At 37.7% G+C, this 16,041-nt stretch overlaps 1 protein-coding gene across 1 annotated transcript; it reads left to right on the forward strand.

Moving 5' to 3' along the window:
• Window positions 1-2,891: 2,891 nt before the first annotated feature.
• HMGN5 (high mobility group nucleosome binding domain 5) lies at window positions 2,892-10,578 on the forward strand. Its single transcript, XM_014545329.1, has 6 exons — window positions 2,892-3,042; window positions 4,784-4,813; window positions 5,580-5,609; window positions 5,897-5,950; window positions 7,876-8,007; window positions 9,331-10,578. The coding sequence occupies exons 1-6, from the start codon at window positions 3,028-3,030 to the stop codon at window positions 10,015-10,017; spliced, it is 948 nt and encodes a 315-aa protein (XP_014400815.1). The 5' UTR covers window positions 2,892-3,027; the 3' UTR covers window positions 10,018-10,578.
• Window positions 10,579-16,041: the final 5,463 nt, after the last annotated feature.

Raw genomic sequence — 16,041 nt, forward strand, 5'->3', positions numbered from 1 at the left:
GGGCTAAAATTATTGGAGAAGGCTTTTTTTTTTTTCCTTAAAGAGGTGATATTTGACTGGGGCCTGAACAGTTTGGTAGACATTTGATATAAGAGAATGGGACTGCAGTGGGTAGTAATAATATAGCAAAGGCAAAGAGCCGAGGGCAGGTTGATTTGTACAAAAGACCACCTGGTTAATGTTAGAAAAGAAGAACATGGAGGGTGGAGGTCAGGAATTGAAGAAATGCTTCACAAGGAAAAATTTCTTATGCATGCATGGCTATTTTTGCATTCTGGTAAGACATAAATCACAGTTGCAACAGGTAGACTGCATGGAAGAAAAACTGACTAAAAAAGAAAAATTGCTGACAAACTTAAGAGGAATCTTAGAGCTCACTGACCTGCAACATTTTGCTTTGCTTCCAAACTGTCTTACCTCCCAAGGCTACTCATAATCATTTGTTTCAATTCACTTTGGGCAAGGCATTCTGTTCTCAGAATAAGAACAAACTTTTCCTACCTCTGCATTTGCTATAATATAACAATTTACCCAACAAGTCAGAGCAAATTGTACTTAGATTGCACAACTTAGAAGCAACCTCAATTTATATGTATGCATCTGTTTGCTCTATCCTACAAACATAAAAATCCTTGAAGTCAGAAACCACGCAATGTAATTTTTCATGCCACAGGGTTTTATGTTTTCTTAGGCTAGCCTACAAAAACAAAATCCAACTCACAAAATAAGGCTAAATTCATATTTGTTGAATAAATGTGTTTCAGTATTGATACTTTTTTCACTCCCTTCATGTTTTTCATATTTCTCTTTATCCTTATGAGGCAATCCTTATATTGAACCCAACTTTTATGCTTACCTTCTAGCTCTTAGAAAATAAAATGATTAAAACATAGCTAGTCTCATCCATTAATGCTTTCACCATAAAGGTAAAAAGAAGCATCAGGGTATCTAGATATGAGCCTAATAATGATGGACAAAGGAAGAAATTCAAATGTCTTTCTGATTTACCTACTTGAATTAGAATGCAATATGAAATTGGAGGAGGGAAATTGAGCTGCACTCAAATTGTCTTATACTACCTGATCTGTTTAATTCCACACTGTAGGTGCTGCGGAAGACTGGGTAAAAATAAAAATAATGTGTGTGTGTTTTTTTGGTAGGCTGTATTTTATTTTATTTTTAAACTATATTTTTATTGATTCCAGAGAGGAAGGGAGAGGGAGATAGAAACATTAATGATGAGAGAGAATCATTGATTGGCTGACTCCTGCACACCCCACACTGGGGATCGATCAAGCCCGCAACCTGGGCATATGCCCTGATTGGGAATCAAAACATGACTTCCTGGTTCATAGGTCAATGCTCAACCACTGAGCCACACTGGTTGGGCAGTTAGACTATATTTTAATTTAAAGGGATGGTTTGGTATTCTGTAACAGCTATGAATATTTATTTTTAAACTCACAATTCCAATTTTATTTAATCCACCTGAATACAAATGGAATTCTTCTCTTAAATAACTGTTCAAAAGGTTAATTTCCTTTTTTAAAAAAGTAAACCTTCTAGAATAGGGATTTGATCTGTTGTTGGAGCACTTTTAAGTCCAATTAGCTGTTACAACAACCAAAGCAAGGCACTGTGACAAAGGGCTTCAGAGACTTGGATTCTATGTTTTACTCATAATTATATTCAAGTACCTTATTTGCCAATTCCCTCCCCCACTCCAACAACCTTTAGGTCTCATGAAATAACTTTGGAAGGCAGATAGAAGCCTCTTTTAGAGTAGAAATCCACTTAAAATGGCTAGGACTAGGTGGATAAGGCTAGGGAAGTCCTCTCCTTAGGCACAAAATATAAGAGCGTGCCCCAAAACTCAGCAATGAAGATAAATATTTAATACACTAGTTTAAAGATGTAAATTAATGTAAAAAATCCATGATGGACAAAATATCAAAATTTAAATAATGACAAGATCCTACCCTGCATTTGTATGGCTTACCTCAATCACTTCACTTTAATCTCCTGAGTTTGGGGAACATTCTTAATTTTGCGCCAGGGTGAGTGCCTTAAACACTTAATCCTAGTCCAGAATTGAGTCCTAAACACTTTCATATGTGGGCCTTCCTTTGGATTCAAATACATTGCATCAGCACCTTTCCTGTGGATGGACCTCTGTTATTACAAACCTCACGCGGGATCCTGTTGAATTCTTGGTGGACTCCCACCAAGTGGGATAATAGTACTTTTCAGGTGTCCCTGCTTTCAGGCACCTCCTGCTCTTCTAGCTCCCAGTTTTGTTGCTACTCTCCCCCGGCAGGACACAGGCCATTTTGGCACTTTCCTTGCGCCCGGGGCCACAATTCTGCTTTGGTGGAAAGTACTCACAACCAGAGAAACAGCTTCACTCTTTTGTACTTTCTGAATGAGCGCTCAGTTCACCTCCATTCTCCAGCCAAAGGTAGAGTGGAAAGACTGGAGCCTACACTCAACCAGTTGTCAAAAGCACCTCCCAAACCCCGCCCCAGGAAGAAGTAAAAGTGGCGGTTTGGGAGACTGTGGAGAAAACAACTGCAGTGACTTTCGCCTGTCATTACAACATAAAAGGGGGGGGAAATGATCAAGACAGCTCCGGCTTTCCCACTGGTTTTATGCTTGAGCACTTTGCGTCTTCCAAGTCCACGCGCTCCTCTACCCCACCAGCGGTCGGAGCTGGCAGCACGCGAGGGCTCAGGGCAGGTCCGTGGACCACGCCTCCTGGGCTGGTCACCTCCCCTTATTGGCCTGACAGCCTGTCACTCCAACTGGCTCCCACTCCAGCTAACCATTCACGTAGTTGAGTTTGGTCTTGGTGTGTTTAATGTTGCCAATAACGAGAGATTTAAAAGCGGGGGGAAGGAGGCGAGGCGAGTACAGGTCGTGCTGCAATTAGTTCATTGAAAACTCAGTTGCTCTCGGAGCGGTCGAGCCGAGACTGCCTTCAGCTTTTTTTCTGCTGACTGTTAAAATCTCCTGTAGAGAGCTGCAACAATGCCCAAAAGAAAGGTAAGTTAAATGGAAAGATATAAGGTGGGTTAGCTACTGAAATACATATTTCCTAATTGACAGAGATTTAAAAAAAAAAGATTTCGGCTTCTAGTTCAATTTTGTGATGTACTGAATGGAAGGGGAGGGAAGGGCAAAGAATGGTCGGTGTAAGGTTTAGGCTCGTCTCGCATGCAACTAGTAGTTCACTTTTGACTTGTTTTGTTTAAGGGAAAGAATCGCTGAAGAAGTGTCTCCATGCTGAATTACAAACAGCCATAGCGCTGTGCTGTCGCTTCCTACCCCACCCCCCTTCCTCCGCTTACCCTATTGGAGAACGCTTCTCCCAACCATGCTTCCAGGCACCAGTGTCCTCCTCAGCCTCCGGCTTTTCTCAGGGAACCGTCCCGTGTGGGAGTACGAAAGCCATGGCTTTCTCCCATATTTGCCTTTGTTCTTCCCGTTTTCTTTTTCCATTTTTCCCCTTCCCTCCTCCACTTCTTGTCATGCCAGATGGCTATGCAATGGTAATCCTGTGCCATTAGGCGGCGCAGACTTCAAACTGTCCGAGAGAAGAGAGAGATTCACACTGTAATTAGCAACTTCAGGGCTGAGAGATCTGGAGCTCTCCAAGCTCTCTCTCTAAAGGTGGAAAGATAAGAGAACAGCATCAGATAAACAGCTGTAGATGTTGGGATAGCATGGATTTGTTCACTTTAGTCATGCAGGATTGATCTGAGCTACTCAAGGACTACAGGTCTCCTGAAAACCCTCACTTCAAAATTCGTGGCTCCTCTCTTGGACAGGAAAAAATGTATGCTTGGTATTTGTTCGTTTGAGGAGGAGGGGTCCTTTAAAAGTGAAATTGAATGCAGTTTCATGCTTGATAAAATTGTAAAATACTGTCCTAACATAAGGCACTCTGGTTTTTTGATATTATTTCTATTTATCCATCTGTCTTCCCTGTTTCTATAACCTAGGAATAAAAATCGAAATTCCCCGGAGCTCCGGGACTGTGGTATGAATCTTGCAATAGCTTGATAATTCCCAGGCTAGAGCGCTGCTCAGGCACAAGAAGCAATGGTTTCTAATCACCATCCCCCTTTCTGAGATCCCCGCCGCCGCACTTTTCTAGGCCTGTGCAATGGGTCTTGCTATTTTACAGAGCTGACAGCAACCTTGTCTAGCAGGTAGTGGCGGGAAGTTTTAAAAATGCGGCTGGCTCCTCAGAATAACGCATTGACGTTGTAACAAAGAGGGGTCCCCCCTCCAAAGCATTGTGGGGGTTGTAGTTCTTGTATGCAGAACTTGGAAGGGAGGATAATCCAGAGTCTTTAGAGAGGTTCAGATAAGTACAATTGCATCTCAAACATAAGGCAAAACAGGGAAATTGCATGAAGCTTCGTCTTCATTCTGCCCGCCCCCACACTTTTTTTGGCTTTAACACTGGCTACAGCAGGTGGATATTAAAATTTTAAATGTTTGTTTCTTAGGAGATAAAATATACACAAAAAGATGAAATTGATTATCATTTGTGTAAACTTAAGTCTTGTGAATGCATTTGCATCTTGGTGCACATTTGCACATTAATGCACAGAAGTATGTAGCATGCTACTAGGAAATAACACGCAGCTACTTGAGCGGAAATCCAGGAAAAAAATCATAAGCGGTTATGTTGCAACTGTAATCCATAGGCAATATTTTCTCATCTACATGTTTATATTGATGACCTTATTTCTGTGTGGTTTTCTCCTCTGTATAGGCTGCAGGTCGAGGTGATATGAGGCAGGAGGTGAGTTTCTTTAGTTTTAGAATCTCAAAAAAATACACTCATTTTGAAACTTGAGGCTCATAAGCAGCTAACAAAATAGATGCTGGTTAGTATATTTTATCACATGAGTACATATGGAATGTCAGTGAGCTCCCTCAAAAATATAGTAGGTATTGAAAACTCCAACCTTCTTGGGATTTACAACATTATTGTGCTTGTTAATATCTGGAGGGAGTTTCTTCCTTTTAAGCAAAAGAATTGCTTTGTCAGTTTACAAGAAGGGGCTATATTGTCTTTTTTTTAAATATATTTTATTGATTTTTCACAGAGAGGAAAGGAGAAGGATAGAGAGTTAGAAATATCGATGAGAGAGAAACATCGATCAGCTGCCTCCTGCACACCTCCTACTGGGGATGTGCCCGCAACCAAGGTACATGCCCTTGGCCGGAATCGAACCTGGGACCTTTCAGTCCGCAGGCCAACGCTCTATCCACTGAGCAAACCGGTTAGGGCATATATTGTCATTTCTAAATATGCTCCTTGTTACTAGTGATTGTGTTCATTTAGCCTAGCAATTGAAGTTTAATTTGAGATTGTTTTCCCCCTTAGCTATATGAAGAGTCTAGAGGAGGGAGAAATAAAAACATATATTTCTACTATGACATTTTATAATCAACTTCATAACTGCTTCTGTAATGACAATATTTATGTATTTTCTCTGCAATATAAATAATTCTAATTTTGTGTATCCATAATTCTCTTAACTGATATTTTTTTTCACTCATAGCCAAAGAGACGATCAGCCAGACTGTCTGCTGTAAGTAGTCTTTTTAAAAAGCTGCCCACGTATTATAAAATGTAATTTTAAAATTCAGGCAATCCTGGACAATACTATATTTAATACAAGATTTATTTTTAATATTTTAAGAAAAAACTCTCACATTAAGGAATTTTCCCTAGTGTTCAGTTTGAACTCTCCCCATTTATTTTAATTAAGAAATTTAATTTATTATTAGTGATCATTCTTTAATTCTGATTTCTTCCATCCCCCCCCCCCTTGCCCCAGCCCATGACTTGTGTTTTTTGTGTTGTTTTTTTCTGCAGATGCCTGTGCCCATTTTACCAGAGTTGAAGCCAAAAAGAACATCAACTCCAAGGGTAAATATTCAACATGCAATGTTGAGAAAAATATTGCTTTTCTTCAGAAATAAATTTTTGGAAAAGCATGCAGTTGATCATTTTGTTTTCTGTTCAGTTAATAATATATTACATTATACCATATGGTACATGTAATCACTTTGAGTAAGGAATATTTGTTCATGTTCTGTGAATGTGATTGTCCACTGTGTTTGGGCAGTTTAATTAGGAAAAGACAAAACAAAATTTTAGTTTGGTAGACTCATAAAATGTACATACCTTTGACATCAAATAGTTACAATACCTTTATTCCTGGAAAAACAAAGGTGTAAACTATAGTAACCAAAGTAATGCTTTTTTAATTGTTGTAGTAACTAATATTTGATAATAATTTTCAGTTTGCAAAGTGTTTTCACATACCTTACTTTTAAATGGACACAGTTGATTTAATATAGGCTTCTATACCCTGATGTTGTGGCTAAAGACACTGGAAACAAGAATAACCTCAATATTAAGCTCACTTTTCTCCCTTTTATTTATATGTGTTTATCTGTAAATGTGTGAATATAGTTTAATTTTATTTACTTTGTTAACTGCTTTATTGAGGTATCATTGATTATTTAAAGATTGGTTGAATTCTTAAAATAATAAAAGTTTAAGGCTATGAGAATATTAGAGTCATGTAATCCCATTGTTTTGTAGTTGAAGAAAGTGTATTGTAGTCATATTTGTAAAATGCTTTGACATTATTGATTTAAAATATTGTTAAAACTAAAGCAAGTGAAGTTTTAGTAATAACAGTGACAATAGAAGAGAAATTTACTTTACTTTTTTTTCTATTTCACACTTCAAGGTCTAAAATTAGGTACTTAATTTATAGATTATGAAAATAGCTAATACTGTTTATTTCCTTTAAAAATATAAGATATTTCTAGAATAAAGCAAGTACCATTTAATCATGGACTTTAAAATACTTTACACTCCTTGGCTCTCTATTTCAATGTTAAAATAGTAAAATCCCTGTCTATATTGTATTTTATAGTTTCTAAAACAATTTCACATACATTTTATCATTTTCTCCTTATAACATCCCTATGAGATAGGTGGCATGACTTTATTTTACATATGAATGAATAAGCTCACAGATCTATGCTTTTGCCCAAGGTCACATCAAGTAAGTAGCAGATTCAGAATTCAAACACAGATTTTTCTGGCCCCTTTACCCAGTGCTCTTTCTACTACATACATACTTAGGCAAAGAGTTTTCTTGGTAAAGCAATCATGATTTAAGTTATTCTAAAAACTTACAGACACAAAAATTGAATCCCCTTTATCCCCCGATGATCACTTTCAAATATATCTAAATTGATAATCTCACTAGTGTTTCTACATCTAAACTGATGCTGGAAGTTGGCCCTGAGTATTTAGCATTCTAACTTGTTTCGCATGGAGAAGAAAATTTATTTGATTTATACCAGAAGAACATTATTCATTTTTTAATATATATAAAGGGATTTCTTTATTTTTTAAATTTTTCAATTATAGTTGACATTGTATATTATATTAGTTTCATGTATATAGCTTAGTAGTTAGATATTTATATAATTTATGAAGTGATTTCCCCCATTAAGTCTAGTACCCACCTGCTAGCATACATAGTTATTTTAATATTATTGACTATATTCTCTATGCTATATTTTACATTACCATTAATGTTTTGTACTTCTTAATCCCTTCACCCTTTTCATCCAGCCCCCCAATCCCTCTTTTTTGATACTGCATCAGTTTACAATGAAAGTGAATGTATCTAGTGATAATTGTGTTGATAAAAAGTTTGTATGGGTATTTTAAACATTTTTCATAAATTATTACAACAACTTGGGCCATTTAATCAATACACCAGTTAAATTTTATATTTATTTTTAATGTTGTGTGTTGCTGGACAGAAAATGAAAAAAGATGATATGATGGGGAAAAACGCAGATACAAGTGCCCAAACAATAGCTGAAACCAAGCAAGAAGTTATTAAAGAAGAATACAAGGAAAATGCTGAAAATGGAGAAGGCAAAATTATAGAGGTATCTTACAATATTGACAGATTTGTCCATTTAAAAGTTTAACAATAAGTATGACTGAAAGAAATCTTATTTGCCTTGTAGTTTAAAAGAAAATGTTGAAACACATTAATTGAGTAGTGGTTCTATAGAGTCATAATCCGTTCAGGTTGCTATAACAAAATACCACAAGCTGGGTGGTGTATAAACAACAGAAATTTGTTTTTCACAGTCTGGAAGCTGGGAAGTTCAAGATCAAGGCTACAGCATTTTTGGTGTCTGGTGAGGACCTGCTTCCTGATTTTTAGGTGGCAGTCTTCTATGTCCTAACATGATAGAAGGGATCATCATATAGCTCTCTAGGGACTCTTTTATATGGACACTGATTCCATTCATGAGGGCTCTACCCGTATAACCTAATCACCTTTCATAAAACCTACCTCCAAATACCATCACATGGGGGATTAGATTTTTATCATATGAATTTGGGGGGATACAAACATTCAATCTATAGCAAATAGTATAATGGTATCTAAGGGGAAAATAAAGAAAATGAATTTAAATGTGAGATTTACAGGCATGGATAGTGGGAGCAGTGGCTTTGCATTGATATTAATAGAACAATGCCAATGATCATGATTCAGTAATATAACAACTCTCTTATTAAATGCAAGCTAATTTTCTATTCCTTTTGTCAGCACATGCATTATTTGTAAATCATTTTCCCAGATCATAATTCTTTGCTCCCCTGCAGATTGCAAGACAAATTATTATGTAAATGTTTCTAATAGCTCTTGTGTTGCATATTTAATGCATACCACATTTTTAAATATTAGTAAAACATTGAAAATGGAATAAAGTACCAAATCTACAAACAAAACCTAGACATCGAGGGAACATATTTTTATAAGTGACCCTATGATATAAGGTAAAAAAATCTAAATCGCACCATTATAGAAACAAAACATATTATTTCTTTAAGGAATGTATTTCTGTTTACGTGTATGCTACTCATTGAGAGTAGCTGATAAAAATATGTCATTTTTAATATGTATTCTTTTTGTTTACATTTTAATGAAAATTATTTATTTGAATAATTTTTTCCTGAAGTTATGTGGCAAATGTCTGTTTGTATATTTTTGTGTGGAGATATTTTAGTTAATCCTATTTCTTAGAATGTTTTCCTTGTAGTGTGATATTTAGGAGGCCTTTTCTACAGAAAAATTACCTTTTTGTAAATGAAGTGTTATTATTTTCGTAAAATATATATAATCTTATCTAAATATTTAGGGGAAACAATTCTAAATTTACAAATATAATCGTGATTATTTTCTCTTACACATATAGGCACCAGCTCCTGAAAAAGAACCTGAGGAAATAAAAGAAAAAAAAATGGAAGATGTTGAAAAAGAAGGATCAGAAAAGAAAGAAGCAGTGCCATTGGAAGAAAAGAAAAATGAAAAAGAAGATCAGAAAGGAGATGGAAAAGACCAAAACAAGGAAGAAGAGAAAAGAGAAGATGGAAAAGAGGGTGACGATGGAAAAAATAAAGAAGATGGAAAAGTGGAAGAAGACCAAAAAGAGAAAGGAGATGAAAAAGAGGGTGAAGATGGAAAAGGGAAAGAAAATGGCAAAGAGGAAGAAGATAAAAAAGAGGGTGAAAATGGGAAGGGGAAAGTAGAAGATGGCCAAGAATGTGAAAATGAAAAAGATAAAGGTGAAGATGAAAAACAAGAAGACAGAAAAGAGGAAGGAGATAAAAAAGATGATGAAGTTGAGAAAGGGGATGAAAATGAGAAAGATAATGAAGATAGAATAGAGGATGAAGATGGAAAAGAGAGTGAAGATGAGAATGATGATGAAGGTGGAAATGAGGAGAAAGATGGAAAAGAGAAAGTAGAAGCTGGGAAAGAGGAGGAAAATGGAAAAGGAAATGAGAAAGATGGAAAGGAAAAGGAAAATAAGGCTGACGTTGAAAAGGAAGTAGCTGAAAAAGAAGATGTCCAAAAAGAAGTGTCTCAGAGTATTGTTTAAGGCTGCCCTACGTAGTTTCATAATTTGGTAATATGTACCTTCATGTTGTAATGTTAATAGAGATAAATATTTTTATCAAATATTTTATAAACATGTTTTTTCTTTAGCATTAACTGAATTTCAGAATATATTCATACTGATCATTAGCCACAAATTTCCTAACATGAAAACTTTATAAATCTTGTGATTATAATAGAGGAATATATAGAAAAAACATGCTTGAAACTTTGTCAGTAAATTTCCTTTGGGGTAAGTTATGTGTTAAATCTTTGAATTTTACTTCTGTATGTGATAATTTCATAAAGTGGAGAGATCTCAAAAGAAAAATGGTATGTGGTTCTCTAAGTTGCTTTTATGAAGAAGGTGAACTATTTTCATGTAATGTTGAGGAGTTAAAATTATCTTTTCCAAATGTGACTTTAGTTGTAGTTTGGGGAAAAATAAAATTATAATTTCATTTTAAAAGAAATGAAAGTGTTTCTTTCAGAAGGGCAGTTCTGATTATATGTGTATACACAAAAATTTACTGGATTTATCTTAATAAAATTTTTCTTCAAAGATTATTGTGGTTTGTTATATATCCAAAATAATAGTTAATGAAATATTATAATGCTTGACTTTTTTCTATTGGGATATTCATAAAATCATTAAAATTTTTTAGCCCTAACTGGTTTGGCTCAGTGGATGGAGCGTCGGCCTGCGGACTGAAGGGTCCCAGGTTCGATTCCGGCTAAGGGCATGTACCTTGGTTGTGGGCACATCCCCAGTGCGGGGTGTGCAGGAGGCGGCTGATCGATGTTTCTCTCTCATTGATGTTTCCAACTCTCTATCCCTCTCCCTCTCTGTGAAAAATCAATAAAATATGTTTAAAAAAAATAAAAGTAAAAAAAAATAAAAATAAAATTTTTTACACTTACATAAAATTAACAACATAAAAGTCAGTATTTTAATCTTTTCAAAGTGTACAATTCAGTGATTTTGGTATATTCACAATGTTGTACAACCATCACCACAACTCCACACCCACTGTTCCCTGACAACCACTAATTTATTTTCCATCTCTATAGATTTGCCTATTCAAGATATTTCATATAAATAGAATCACGTAATATATGCCATTTTATATCTGACTTCTTTCACTGGGCATGTTTTCAGTTTCTTCTCTGTTGCAGCATCCTATATAATAAAGAGGTAGTATGCAAATTGGCCACCATGCCCTCACACAAGATGACCGTCTCCATGTGTGCACAAGATGGCCGCCCCCGTGTGATCAAAAGATGGCCACCACAAGATGACTGGCAGGGCAGGGCAGTTGTGGGCGACCAGGCCAGCAGGGGAGGGCAATTGGGGGAGACCTGTCCTGCAGGGGAGGGAGGGCAGTTGGAGGGTATCAGTCCTGCAAGGGAGGGCAGTTAGAGGTGACCAGGCTGGCAGGGGAGGGCAGTTAGGGGTGACCAGGCCAGCACAGGGAGGGCAGTTGTGGGGGGGACCAGGCCTGCAGGGGAGGGCAGTTAGGGGCAAACAGCCCTGCAGGAGAGGGCAGTTGGGGGCGATCTGGCTGGCAGGGGAGCAGGCAGGCAGGCGAGCAGTTGGGAGCCAGCAGTCCCGGATTGTGAGAGGGATGTCCGACTGCCGGTTTAGGCCTGATCCCAAGGGGTCCCAGATTGGAGAGGGTGCAGGCTGGGCTGAGGGACACCCCCCAGTGAACAAATTTTGTGAACTGGATCTCTAGTATATTATAATTTCATTCATTTTTATGGCTGAATAATATTATATTGCACCAAAATGCTACATTGTTTGTTGATGGACATTTGAGTTGTTTCCATGTTTTGTCAATTATAAATAACTAGAGGCCCAGTGCAAGAAATTTGTGCATTGGTGGGGGGTGTCCCTCAGCCCAGCCTGCACCCTCTCCAATCTGGGACCCCTTGGGATCAGGCCTAAACCGGCAGTCGGACATCCCTCTCACAATCCGGGACTGCTGGCTCCCAACTGCTCGCCTGCCTGCCTGCTCCCCTGCCAGCCAGATCGCCCCCAACTGCCCTCTCCTGCAGGGCTGTTTGCCCCTAACTGCCCTCCCCTGCAGACTAACTGCTTTCCTGCCAGTCCAATCGCCCCCAACTGCCCTCCCCTGCCAGCCTGATCTCACCTCAATTGCCCTCCTCTTCCTGCCTGCTCACTCCCAACTGCCCTCCCCTGTTGGCCTGATCTTGCTCCCAACTGCTCTCCTCTGCAGGCCTGATCTCACCCCAAACTGCCCTCCTCTGCTGGCCAATTTGGTTCTGATTTGTCTGTTTCTTTGCCAGTCAGCGTCAAAAGCTCTGCCTCCTAGGCAGCCATTGGCTCCTCAGAGTTCACCCAGATTTGGTTCTGATTGGTTCATTTCTATGCCAGTCGGCATCAAAAGCTTTGCCCCCTAGGCAGCCATTGGCTCCTCACACTTCACCCAAATTTGGTTCTGATTGGTCAGTTTCTATGTCAGTCAGCATCTCTGGGCCTATCAACAGGGCCTGATCAGAAAGGTGGGGCTGATCAGCAGCTCTGGTGGAGGCCTGGAGAGAAATGGAGGCATGGCTGCTGGAGAGAAAGAGAGAGGCAAGTGCTGATCAACAGCTGCCACGGAGGCTATCAGACCCTGCTTCTCTCTTCAGGCCTCTCTCTGGGCCTGATTCACAGCCCCCTCAGCAGTCAGTGCTGGGTCACTGTGCCTGCAGCCGCAGCAGTCAGCGCTGGGTCACCACAGTAGGACTGACTTCCAGTTGGTCAAGCCTCCAGTCCTGAGGGACCCAGGGTTTTTATATATTAGGATGCTGCTATGAACATTCATATGCAAGTTTTTATGTACATATTTGTTTTCATTTATCCTGGGTATATAGTTAGGAGTGGAACCACTGGTTCATACAGTACTACTATGTTTAACTTTTTGAGAAACTTCCAGACTATTATCCAAAGTAGCTTTAGCATTTTATATTCTCACCAGAAATATGAGGGTTCAAATTTTCCCACATCCTTGTCAACACTTGTTATTGTCTACCTTTCTATTATAACCATACTAGTAAGGGACTTGATGGTGATCATAATCATAGTGATTTTGATTTGCATTTTTCTAATGAAATTGAGTATCTTTTGCACTTTTGGCCATTTGTATATCTTTTTTAAAGATATGTCTATTAAAGCTTTTGCCCATTTTTACTTGGATTGTCTTTTTAGTATTAGGTTGTAAGATTGTGCACATTTCAGATATAAGTCTCTTGTCAGATATGATGATTTGCAAAAATTTTCTCCCAATTTATGGTTTGTCTTAACATTTTTATAATGTCATTTGATGCACCAAAGTTTTTAATTTTGATTAAGTACAATTTATCCACTTTTTCTTATGTTGCTTGTGATTTGGTGGCATATAAGAATCTGCTTCCAAACAGCAGGGCACATAGATGTTCACCCATATAAAGAGTGTTATTTATAGTTTAATCTCTTACATTTAGGTCTTTGATATGTTTTGTGTTAAATTTTGTATATGTTGTGAAATAGGGGTCTGACTTCATTCTTTTACATGTGGCTATCCATTTGATCAAGGATCATTTCTTAACAAGATTATTTCTCCATTGGGTAGTCTTGACACTCCAAAAATCAATCGCCCACAGATGGATTTCTTTCTGGACTCAATTATGTATTATTGATTTATATGTCTATTTCTATGTCAGTACCACACTTTTGATTACTGTAGTATCAAAGTATATGTTCTCCAACTTTGTAATTGATTGTTCAGGGACACATTTCCATATGAGTTTTAGGATCAGCTTATTTCTACAGAAAAAAAAAGTCAGTTTGAGTTTTGATAGGGACCACAGATAAATTTGGGGAACATTGCCTTAGTATGAAAAGTATCCTCTAATCCACGAATATGGGATGTATTTCCAGTTTTTAGTGTTTCTAATTTCTTTTAGCACTATTTTGTAGTTCTTAGGGTGTAAGTCTTATACTTTCTTGATTACATTTATTCCTAAGTATTTTATTCTTTCTGATGCTGTAAATGGAATTGCTTCATTGATCTCCATTTCAAGTTGTCTTGCTAGTGTATAGAAATATACTGATTTTTTATTACTGGTCTTTCATCCTGCAATTTTGATGAGCTCTGTTATTAAATTTAATAGGTGTTTTGTGGATTCTTCAGAGTTTTCTTTTTATAAGACAATGTCATCTGCAAATAGAGGTTGTTTTACTTTTTTCCCAATTTGTATGCTTTTATTTCTTTCTTCCTGTCTAATTTTCTGGCTTTAAAAAGACTTCACATGTATTAAAAATAAAAAAAGGGAAATACACAAATTGCAACCACAAAAAATGTATTGTCATCACTTCCAATGTAGAAACTGCTCTTTTGAACATCTTAATCCCTTTCGTTGTCAAGGCAAAAATAAAAGTAACAATCCTCATTTCCTCTTTAAAAACACACTCCAGGTGATGGGCAAAAATCTGGTAATGAGTAATCTTAACTTTTCATATGAAATTCTAAACTTTACATGAAGAAGGCAATTACCTTCACCATACAACATTATTTTAAAACTATAATAAAGCATTCATATAACAATGCCATGGTATACTACATAAGGATCGTTCCTTCATGCCATGATACAAAAGTCAACTTTCTTCCCTAGGTCTTGGTTTATTTTATTTCTTGATGTTTTGATTATATCTTACTTTCACTTTACACCCAAACTTTGCTTCACATAATTTTTCTTCAAAAAGGCAGGAGTGGAGTAGGGGAGTGCTAATTTATAGAGGCAGGCTTCACTTATTACTGTAAGTGACAGTGGATATTAATTATAAATCTATAGAGAACAGTCCATACTAAAGATTTGGACAAATAAATAAAGATATAAAAAATCTTCAGAGAATCCCACAGAAAAGGTCAAGAAATACACTTGGAATTTTTTTAGTAATATGCAGCATCTTTTGTTAACTATAATTGGTATCACATGTATTTGGTAATATATAATACTGACTCATCACAAGAATTGATTTTCTGAGTATACAGTGCTGAAGTTTTTTTTTTCATTGCAGTTTTCTTTTTATTAATAATTTATCTTTATTGTTGAAAGTACTACAGATGTCCTCTTTTCCCCCCATTGACTCTCTTCACGTTGCATTCACTCCCAGGCCTTCACCACACTATTATCTGTGTCCATGAATTTTAGTCTAAAATTTTCTGTTGTGATTTTGAAAGGCTTGCCTCACTCATAACCATTAATGTGGATGGGGAAGGCATGCCTCAGGATAAAAAAATTAATAGGAATAATATTTGAAACCATATTATAATTAGATAGAAAAGTATAATTTAGTCTATGGCTGTACCTTGAGAAAAAGAGTATACACAATTATTCAGTGGCATATCTGCTGCATAAAGCAAGGCCTGCCTGTAATGTTTCCCCTTAATCATACTTAACATGTTTCATTTTTTTTCATGCTGAACATTATAAATTCTTATTAACAACTCATGTTTGGGATGGTATGAGCAAAGGGAGACAGAGAACATTTATGTTGGAGCTGGAATCTAATCTTATAAACCACTAGAGGCCCGGTGCACGGATTTGTGCACACTGAAAGTAAATTAAATAGAAGGTGGCCGGAGGGGCAGGACTGGGTGAGAAGGGCCAGACACGCCCTGGGGCCAATCTCCTGTGGTCCCTCCCTGGCATCTGCAGAGTGAGCAGGGTCTCTCCCGTAGGTGGGGTCCCTAAGCCTGGCCTGCAGGGAATGAGCTAAAACCGGCAATCTGACATCCCGCGAGAAGTCCCGGAGTGCGAGAAGGTATTCTGCAACATTGCTGTCGCTCCTGTGTTGAGCATCTGCCCCCTGTTGGTCATTGCACGTCATAGCTACCAGCCCATCAGCAGGTCGGCCAGTCACTTAGGCTTTTATATATATAGACTAGAGGTGGGGAGTTGCCCCGTCATGCACAGAGCAGGGCGGATCGGGAGGTTGCGATGCTACCCTCAGTCACGCTCAGGGTACAGCGGTACAGCC

Source organism: Myotis brandtii, unplaced genomic scaffold (genome assembly GCF_000412655.1).
Source record: "Myotis brandtii unplaced genomic scaffold, ASM41265v1 scaffold40, whole genome shotgun sequence".
Taxonomy (NCBI): domain Eukaryota; kingdom Metazoa; phylum Chordata; class Mammalia; order Chiroptera; family Vespertilionidae; genus Myotis; species Myotis brandtii.